At 33.0% G+C, this 10846-nt stretch overlaps 1 protein-coding gene and 1 long non-coding RNA gene across 2 annotated transcripts; one reads left to right on the top strand and one right to left on the bottom strand.

Annotated features, from left to right (window-relative positions):
• Positions 1–320: 320 nt before the first annotated feature.
• On the bottom strand, positions 321–3087 carry LOC126876354 (omega-amidase NIT2-A-like). The gene is made up of 4 exons (XM_050639210.1): positions 2906–3087; positions 2336–2504; positions 1828–2061; positions 321–1676 (listed from the first exon to the last, which is right to left on the bottom strand). Exons 1-3 carry the CDS (start codon positions 2987–2989, stop codon positions 1928–1930), a joined length of 387 nt encoding a protein of 128 aa, XP_050495167.1. The 5' UTR covers positions 2990–3087; the 3' UTR covers positions 321–1676; positions 1828–1927.
• A 1961-nt stretch (positions 3088–5048) lies between these two features.
• On the top strand, positions 5049–6436 carry LOC126876365 (uncharacterized). The gene is made up of 3 exons (XR_007694145.1): positions 5049–5475; positions 5657–6180; positions 6361–6436. It is a non-coding gene; the product is annotated as an uncharacterized LOC126876365 (long non-coding RNA).
• The last annotated feature ends 4410 nt before the right edge of the window (positions 6437–10846 follow it).

Below are 10846 nucleotides of genomic sequence, written 5' to 3'. Positions count from 1 at the left end.
CAGAATGTCATTTTATCAAAAAACCCATCCTCTGTAATCATAGTTTAACGAAGCATAATTAATAGAAGAGGTAGAGCGTTAAGTGGAGATGATTTAATCACAGTTAAGTAGATAAATCTCTATATTAGTCTCTTTAATTAAAATGTCCTACGTTTTATTTGCGTCATTTTTTTTCTTCATCCAATTTAAAATGTTTAAATAACAATAGCCTATACAATATAATTTTATGTAAAAAAATTGATTATACCATGTTTATTACAGATATTTAACATTTTTGTGTACATACAAAATTTAGATTATACCTCGCTTGAGAACAAAAATTCTATTTGTTTTCCTAACATGTACTAATAATTATTGATCAAACTAGAAAAAGCTGGAGGAGATTACTTAGGAAGATTACTTAGCATCTTATATTCCTGGCAAGAGAAAATGAAAAATTCGTTTCTTCTCTTTGCTTCCCTGTTCCTTCTTTCCTCCTTTTTCCCTTTTTACATCGCGTTGTTTTACATCGCAATTTACATTTATTTGTAAAGTTTGACTCTTCTCGATATTGAAGATGTTGAAGCTGCAAGTATGTATTTCATTTTAATCCATTCGAGACCGAGATTTAATTGTAAGACGATACCTAGGTGTCGGTACGATCTGAATGTTTAGTTAGAATGATTCTGTGTTTTACTCTCTCCAGGGTATCCTTTTCATACTTTGATTTTAAATCGATGACAATCTTAAATAGTATGCCTCATATTTTTAAAATATAAAATTATATACTATGTTATTCTATAATGTATTATGTACAGTCATATATATATATATATATATATATAATAATTCTATATTGAAAAAAATATGAAATTAACATGATATATACATTACTACATAAGTTATATATAAAATATGTATACTATACCCTTGCCTACTGACTGATATGAATTTCTTTCGGTCTCGAATGCGTTAAAAGAGAGCGCAAAGAAGGCGAAATTACTTATTGTAATTAGTAAAACGACCTGAGAGGCAGACAGATACAAGAAAGAAGGAATATTATATTAGCGGCATTATCATGTTTTTGCTCTCTTTAAGTCTTTCATCGAGACAGACAATCTACAGGTATTAATCGACCAATTTCTCCAAGCTGATAACTTCGAATTGATGTTTATATATAAGAAGTGTTATGTGTTAATCTGTCTAAATGTTTAAAAGGTGTTATAAATTAAATGTTGTTAAACGATACGTAATTGCCTTTTGATCGTAAATTTTACTATCAAGGGGTCTTTTATGTATGCGTAATCATTGTGAATTATAACAATTTATGTGATCGATATTAAAGGTGTTTAAAAGCATGTAGTTTTTTTCTATATTACTATTCTCCTATATTATTATCCTATATTATTATAGCATTCCTATATTATTATAATATCCAATTACATGTTGATACACAAGATATACAGATTATTATTTATAACGTTTTGGTTTTCTTAATTGAGTCATTCATTTAGTACAAATGATAAGAAATTAGTAATAATTCACAAAAAAAAGGATATCGTAGTAGAAATATTATAAAAAAACATTTTCTGTTTTAGTGTAGAGTTACTCCTTCTTACAGACAGTGTCGTACAAATCTGTACGTCTCTGAGAAAATGTAGGTATCTGAGCCCTTACTTCCTCAACAACTTTTAGATCTGATAGAAAAAAGAAACATACGAAGTAATAAGTAATGCTTACTAATAAATTCAACAAATACAGAGGAAGATGGCTAAATCGATAAATTAACGAGACTAAAAATTAATTACATCATGGATCTCTCGCTTTTAATTTTAAGCTGTAAATTACCGATATCGGTGACTGCCATATTCTCTTGAGTTTCCAAATCGTAAAGAATCTTTCCCCAGGGATTGGTCAACTGTGTATGTCCCCATGCGACGTAACTTGCTTAAGGAACACGAGCCGGTGATATGCAGGCAACGTATAATTGATTATCATTCGCTCTGAAACGCTGAAGTAATGACCAGTGCAGTGGTCCAGTGGTCATATTGAATGCCGCTGGATATATCAGCATTTGGCAACCTAACCCAGAGAAGCAGGAAATATGAAGCCACCGAATACCAATTAACTTCGTAGTTGCACGGTTCACATTCCATCATTTCTGAATATGCGAGGACAGTCCTCTTATTGTGCTTTTAATTCTTTTATTTGTTTCATTTTCAGCAAATATACTGGTTTTTTAAATTAAGCTTCTTTTTATACAGAGTTACAGATTATATTAATTTTATATAGAATATATTTAAGAAAGATATTTAATTTTTTGCTAGTTAAGTATTGATCGATTAAGTTACTGTACCTTTGTTCCGATAAATGCGTGCCATTTCCTCGAATCTAATATCATAGCAAATGCCAATACCTATTTTGCAGCCCTTCACATCGAACGTCGTTAGGGAGTTACCAGGACTGAGTGAATCACTCTCTCGAAAAGTAATCTTATTAGGAATGTCGATGTCGAATAGATGTACCTAATAACATAAAAATGTGGTCGCTAATTCTATTGCTGCAACTTTTGTAATTTAATATCAAAGTTACCAACTCCTAAACTTTAATTATTTTTTATTTAATAACTGACAGCGTTTTTATCACTTTCTTTTATTAAAAAATCTTATCATTTAATAATGTTTAAAAAGGAGAAAAAATAAGTATAATAATATTTTAAGTATGTGAAAAATTTATACAACAACAAACACATTACAACAAAAATGGGCGTTTCCCGTATCATAACGTATTTTATAAACCGTAAATTATAGAATTGGTTATAGTATACGTATGTACATATGTATATTCCTAAATTATTCCTAGATAGAGTCACTTTCTTCACCCCAATATTTTCAAATTCAAAGCCATAAAGGAATATATTACTTACCTTTCGGTGTTTTGCTATCAAAGTTCCATCGGGACCCCAAATAGTACAGGTATTGTACAATTTAGCGCCCTCTATTTCAGGCATCGTACCACCAACTACATAGATGTTGTTTTCTTTAGCTGCGTTCGATGAAGCAACGCTCGTTTCACCATCAGGAATACTCTCGGCGTATTTTGGAAAGTACTCTGCATTGCAATATTTCAATTAATGAAGAATAACTGTCTTTTGTTCCAACCATAAATTAAATTGAAATGTTTGTCAGTTTTTTATTTTTTAAATTATTAAAATAACTAAGTTTTATATTTCGACTTAATTAAATATGCAATTACTTAGCTAATAGTATATATAATAAATTGTTTCTACAGGTTCAAAATGAAAAATGAATATTTAGAAATATTTAATTACGACAATGCTATTTGTGTTAGCATCAGTGGCTTGTTACTCAACGACTTTGCTAGTACTTTTTGAAACATAAAGTTAGTTTTCAATTAACACTTATACTAGAGGCGGAATTATAAATGCAAAATAATTGATAATACTAATTTATAAGTACCTAATTATTAGTATCTTAAAAAATATATTTATACAAAAATCACGATAATCATGAAAATGGGGAAATCCTATATTCTCGAATCAATTCACAATTTATTTTGTATATTAATTAGATTCCGCGCTCATCAGTACGTACTCACTGGCGACATCGAGAAAATGTATCGGCAATTCCTCGTACGACCAGAGGATCGGAAATATCAAAGGATATTATGGCGCAGCGCGAGTGGAGAAACAGAAACATATGAGCTTAACACCGTAATACTCTTATCATAGAAATAGAAGCAGTCCTCAATTCCCGCCCGCTAACTCCTATCTCCACCGATCCAAATGATCTCCTAGCCCTCACTCCCGGACATTTCCTCATTGGCGATTCATTAATGTGCTTACGTGATCGAGATTTCAGAGACATTCCATCGAACCGACTCTCCAAATGGCAGCATATCCAACAGCTTAAACAACATTTTTGGAACCGCTGGCATAAGGAGTATTTGAACGAGCTAACCAACCGCAATAAATGGAGCAAGGGTGGACACAGCATCCAAAAGGGCACAATCGTCATCCTCAGAGAGGACAACGTTCCCTCCATGCATTGGCCTCTGGGCCGAGTTATCAAGATTCATCCAGGCGCCGATGGTGTCATCCGGACAGCTACAGTTCAGACGGCAAAGAGCATTTTGGATCGGGGCGTCAAAAGGCTTGTCCCACTGCCAATTCAACCCGATCTCGAGAAACCCGAACAACTAGCCACCGAGACGAAATAAGATGGGAACTTCAACCACACCTCGCTAGTTTGATCGGTACCCTCTCAACGGGGGGAGAATGTTACGCCATGCGGCTTACAATAGGTCATATTCTTAACTATCGATCGCGGCACTATAATGTCGCAGACGGATCGTCGCGTCTGCCCGGCAAACAAACATTGTAGTGGCAAGCGCATGGTTCATTAAGCAGGGCGACTTCCAGAAACGTCGACTCGTGGCCCGTATTTTACCTCGCAGTAAAAGAATGTGGCGTGATCCGAACGTAGTGGGGGTCGCCTTCCAGAAAAAAGGAAAAAAATCGAAAGGCGTTCAGAACTTTTCGAGAAGTCGAACCGTCAACACATGTGGTATGTCGCGCATTACTTATCAACCAAAACGCAGTTACATTTTTTTTGTTCCATTTATATCTTTCTAGTTAATAAGTTGTTGAAATAAACATTAATTTATTTGTGTTAATTCTGTGGAATTTCGTTGAACTACCCTTATTATCATAATCGAAATAAGGGGATCGATCAGTTCGTGGCGTCGATTATTTAATCGTAACGGGAACTTACAACTCTCGTTGACGTGCTATCTCGCGATCGCGTCTCTCCGCGAACGGTCGAAACAAAATGATTCACTAAAAACTGTCCTGAATTCCTAAGAATTTATTTACCGCAAAACTGACAAAGTGTTTATTTAAAACATGAGGTTGAAGGTAGTCCTTTTCTTTCATTTCATTCATTTTCATTTTCTTTCTTAAGTATGGCTAACACAATATCTAATCAATTAAAATTTTATATTTTCACGTGAAAAGTTTCTTTAGATAATTATTATCAACATGATGACTAACTCTTACGGATTAATACGTGTCTGTAGGGCAATCCGGTGGACTTGATCGGCCTTTTACTTCGAAAGTTGAGTAATCGGTGTCGCTTTCTTACGCATCTTTGAACTGTATAAATGTTTTAAAATTGTTTGATCCAGAATGTACCACACCGGACAATCAAGAAGGCAGGTGCCTTGACTACAGAAAATGTAAACCTCTGCAAGAAATATGGCAGATACAGTACCGTACAGCCACCGATTTTTATAGACGATCAGTGTGCAGATACCAGGGCAATGTTACGATCGTTTGCTGTCCGAACGATCCAAACAAAGAGAAGAGAGAAATTTTAATAAAAACTGTGTATAAGTATAAGGCTTTGCGACCACCATACTGTGGTTTTAGCAACGTCTCTCATACCAGGGTGGTCGATGGTAAACCAGCTGAACTTGGTACGTTTTATGTCTTTCTTTCCGATTAATAATAAGCCATTTACTGCAAAGAATGAACTTTAAAGGCATTAAACAGCACATCAATGTACATTTCAATTAGACTAAATAATAATGCTATGATTTTATCGGTAGTAACTTTACTTATTAACTTGAATTATTTCTTTCTTTTACTTCATGTTAGGAAGAGTATCTTTTTGCTTGAAATAAAAAATTGATATAGGAGTAATAATATGGATAGAGATCAAAAACTGTTAGGGCAGAAATTACACGTTTGAACTTTATAGTTCAGTATAGTTCAAATAGAAATTATATAGAATTATTTAATAATTTGTATTCCACTGGAATAAAAATTTAATTTCTGTCTTTATCAAATCTCTGTTTCAGAGTATTTGTACGTATGTACTTATCGTCTGCTGTATGATCGAATTTCGAATAGGTAATAATCGTTGTTACTCGTTATGTGAGAAAAAATTATGTATATTCACAACTATGACTATTGCATTTTAGGCGCTTGGCCATGAATCGCTGCATTAGGTTTTCGTAATCCCCGAAACCCAGACAAACCACTATGGAAGTGCGGAGGTTCCCTGATATCGGCTAGGCATGTTTTGACCGCAGCACATTGTGCACATATGGATGGAATAGAAAACATACACAATCATAATATTGCCATTCTTAGATTGGTGGAGGAGGTGCCATTTTCGAGTAAGTCCTCAAATATATATATATATATATATATATATATATGCTATTGAGTATTACTGAAGTATCATATCCTGAAATTTCTTACTGTACACATATATTGTGTCATAAAGCGTGTATAATTCTTTCTCATACTTTTGGTCATTAGTTTCCTGCATTTTCATTTATTTTTTTATTTTTCAGGGTACGTATATCCCATTTGTACGAAAGAGCCCCTACGAAAGAGCAACTTCGTCGGCTATAACCCCCTTGTTGCTGGATCGGGAGCATTAAGATATAGTAAGTGATATCAATTTTATAATAAAATTAAATAGTTCCAGTCTTAAATATCTTTCTTATTTTCTTCGTAGGACGACCACGACGTAATGCATTAATGGAAGTACAAATGCCAGTGATTAAGAACGCCGAATGCAAAATAGCTTATTCCAAATTTCCTAATGCACCTGATATCACTGATGGTATAATATGCGCCGAACATGCTCAGGGTGGAGAGGATTCTTGTACGGTAATTAAGTTACAGAGTTACTACAAACTATACGGTATCTGAAGACACGTCGATTCGAATTAACATCAAATCGACGTCTTAAACATTAAAAATAATAGATAAACACAATTTAATAGTTTTGCCCACTTCTCACACCTCGTTATGGTATTTAATCTAATTTCCTTCTAATCTTAGTTTTGCTCAAAATACATATAACATGTACGTTATAAATTGGAGTATTTCAATACACAAATCAATAGAAGATTATTACTGTATATAAGTATAATTTCAATACAATTCGATCGATATATTTCAGTATCTTTGATTAAAAATTTAACGATCCTTTCAGGCTGACCGCGGCGGACCACTGCTGATACAACATGAATTAACCTCGTATTTAATAGGTATTGTGTCTTATGCTTATAAGTGCGGCACAGCTGGGTATCCCAGCGTTTACACTAGGGTCACATCGTACCTTGACTTCATTCTCCAAGCGATGCAATAATATGATATTACTGTTCCATAAATATCATTGTGTAAAAAACGTAAAGTTGGATTTTCTTATTGTGGAGATAAGAAACAGCTCAAATTTACATTGTTTTGTACGTTACAAATTATAGGCTTAAAATGTACGAAATGTAACTTTGAAACGACACTAATTTTTTACGCACGATAAACCTCCACGACTTAGGTATGTAAAGATGATAAACGTATATTAATTCTATAAATTTGGTAATAATAAACCAACTTTCTGAGAAGTTCTGTAAATTTCGTTTCTGTTGTATCAAGAGAATAATGGAATATTCCACTTAGATCGTATACTTCTTGTACGTACGTACAAAATTTTCCGGCTAATCTAAAACACTTCATAAGATAGAGAGCTTCTGGAAATTCGGACACAGAGAGTGCATAAAATACAAGATAAGTCTCGTGTCTTTCAAAATTATTTTTTATTCGCTAAAAACGTCCTGTGAAACTTCACTTATTTTTTATCACTTTCCAATTCAATACACAGTTTCTGCATTTTTGACTATATGTAAGAGAAATTTCCATTCAGCCAAAGGTGTACTTACAGATTATAGATTCCTATACGACTCTCAGTAAAAATTTATCCGCACTCCAGATAGTTAAAACTTCTGTCGACCGTATTGATCCATCTGCACTCTTCGTATGACGTCAATATCTGTTCAGTGCTGCTGCGCAGGTTTCTTTGTGTTACGTCAATTCGTTTGTGACCGTTGCGCGAGTAATGGCGCTTTGCAATGGTGATTTGCAGGAAAACAGTGCAGGATGCTGTGATTCGTTTCTTGTGGTCGGAGGTTATGTTTGATGCCTATATTTATCAAAGATTTAATGCACATTATGGAGAAAGTGTTTTGTCACGAAGTGTGTTTGAATGGGCACAAAAGTTCAAAGAAGATCGCACGAGTGTTATGAAAAAACAGCTGGACGCCCGTCCACATCCACGATGACAACATTGAACGTGCTCATGAACTTATGCTCTATGGAATAGACGAGTGACACTGGATAATGTGGCAAATCATTTGCAAATCAGCCACGGCTTTGCTTATGCAATAGTGCACGACAGATTTGGATTTTAAAAAGTTTGTGCGAGATGGATGCCGAAAAAGCTGATGAAAAGGTGAAGACGACGATGCATTCGTGGTTCGCAGCTCAGCCCAAAACATTTTTTAATGAGAAAATACAAAGGTCCTTCGGCAAATGGACAAAGTGTATACAGAAATCGAGTGATTATGTCAAAAAATGATGTATGTCTTTTTTGACAATTGCTTAAAATAAATTCTACACCGACAGAGCGGGTAACTTTTTACTCACCCTCGTAAGACACTTAAATTTCCAATCTATTATGATGAATAAAAGAGCTTATACTATTAAATCTAATTGTATTTTGTTGCATGAGAGTACACGTGTATGTGATGTACATTACCTTTATATCCCCTTGAACGCTTCAATATTGCGCATATATACTATATTTTGTACAGCTTCTATAAAATTTCGTATGTTTGTTTAGGCTGTTAATCTAGAGGCTGGAGTACAAAGAAGTGGCACAATGATGTGGGCTGATGACATTTATAATTATCAAGGAATCACCCCTACATTCGCTCAGGTATATATCGTTGACTATAACGTATTTAACATATATGATTGTTAGAATATTAATAATTAATTTTTAATTCTATCAGAATTTTAATGAAACTGTCCCTTGGGAAGGAAGAACTGATACCTTGATATCACGGTTTGTACATCCTATATATACGACAAATTTTAGAACATTATATAACGAAGAACCAGATCGTCGTGGCCATGTGATGTGAATAAAAGGACTTGAATTTGATGATATTTTTATAATGTTAGATAACATAACTAAGTATCTTCACAGTAAGATAGGATGACATGGTTTACATGATCTTAATGTTGTTCACTCGAGTGATGATATTATAAGGAAAAGCGTAATATCACAGGTAGGATGATTCATAATTTAGAACTACTAACTCATGTATGTATTAAAAATTAAAGAAATATATTAAATTTTATAGGATATTTATGTTTAGTAACCAGTAATTCAGAGATTGGTATTCATGGTTACTATAACGAGGCTGTAGAAACGCACCCTTTCTTCTTTGCAAATGGTCCTGTATTTATGTCTAAGCCGAAACTGGAACCTCTGAATAATTTAGATTTATTCTTGTTATTTTCTAAAATACTTATCTACAGTATACCATAAGGAATGATACCGTATCGCACCTAATCAAGTGCCTTAAGAAACATCAACAGGATATCACAGTAAGTAATCCCTTATCGACAGATATGTAAGTAAAAGTTATGTGTCATTGTTATACACAATTATGTGTTAGTGTTATACACAGTTATTTATCATTTTCTATTAATTCAGTTGTAGCCACTACAATATCTATGACACTGGTAGTAATTATAAGAACAATAATGATGTTCTATAAGAGGAAATGATGATTAGGAACAAAAACTTACAGGTAAGTCAAAGTATATGTTATTTGCCATTTGAAAAGAAAGTTACTAACTTGGAATTTTTTGATAAATAATAATTGTGCAAAATATATTGGATTTCAAATTTGTCAAAAATTGATATTTAAGAAGCATTGTAATAATATAACATTAATATTTTGATTTTTCAGAAGATATCATGCGGTGGATGGATAATATGCAAAAAATATTAAGCAGTATATGAATTTTCCTATTGCGTAGAGATAACAAAATGAATTTTAAAAAATGTCGACACGGTAATAAGAAATAGCATCATGACAAAGAATATATAAAGACAGTTTCATTTTTTATAAATAAAAATTTGTTGTTCCAGATTTTGAAATACAGTGAAACGTTTAATTAGTATCTTAATATCTTTAAATAATTATTATTTTAGAATCAATTGTAATTGTATCATACGTACTTTTGAATTCGTGCAAGAACATATGTAATTTTGAAGTAGTTATTATTAGGAAACTGTTAGACGCGAACAGTATGCGAAAAGTTAGTATGCAGTGTAATAATTATCAATCAAAACACAAGAATTAAATTCTTGAGGAAAAAATTTCCGGAATTTCTTATTTACATGATTATAAAGAAATCCATAATAAAAAGGAGCTGCTTTCTAATACTTCTCTTCCTTGTAATGCCTACGTTAACAATAACGAGGTTCGACTTTTTGTTTTTAGAGGGATACTGGAAAATTTGAAAGTACAGTACCATTGGGAAGAAAATCACGATATTGAAAACGATATTTGCAAGTAAATTTCCAAAAAATCTGTTTTCAAATTTTCGCTTTCTATTTCACATTAAAAGAAAGGGAGGGCTGCCTTCTTTTTCTGCAAGACAAAACAAACATTCTGAATCTCGTATCAATGAATGATGTCAATAAGTTATTTTTCTTTTCAGATTGAACAATATTCCAGATTTATTCATAATTTCATACTACGCGAAGAATAGACTTTCATAGGTATATAAAGGAAATATTAAGTATAGGAAAACTCTTTTTCGTTGTAGGTGACATATGCTTCACGGTTGAACACATGTATTTTTGAACACATATAAATGAAAAAGTACTCTTATGGAGAAAAAGAATTGATACCTTCGATTGACATTAGATAATGTATATAAACTTATGAACAATCACTATCACTATCAGTTTGT

This window comes from Bombus huntii, unplaced genomic scaffold (assembly GCF_024542735.1).
Source record: "Bombus huntii isolate Logan2020A unplaced genomic scaffold, iyBomHunt1.1 ctg00000072.1, whole genome shotgun sequence".
Lineage (NCBI taxonomy): Eukaryota > Metazoa > Arthropoda > Insecta > Hymenoptera > Apidae > Bombus > Bombus huntii.
This window is presented reverse-complemented; position numbering and strand designations above follow the sequence as displayed.

What these genes read in the sequence shown, in the direction of transcription:
- LOC126876354 (XM_050639210.1), bottom strand. Translation starts at nt 2,989, where the DNA reads ATGCCTGAAATAGAGGGCGCTAAATTGTACAATACCTGTACTATTTGG. An exon ending in TGATAGCAAAACACCGAAAG is followed by an intron (nt 2,505 to 2,905) that starts GTAAGTAATATA and finishes TTATGTTATTAG; the next exon opens with GTACATCTATTCGACATCGA. An exon ending in ACGCATTTATCGGAACAAAG is followed by an intron (nt 2,062 to 2,335) that starts GTACAGTAACTT and finishes TCTCTGGGTTAG; the next exon opens with GTTGCCAAATGCTGATATAT.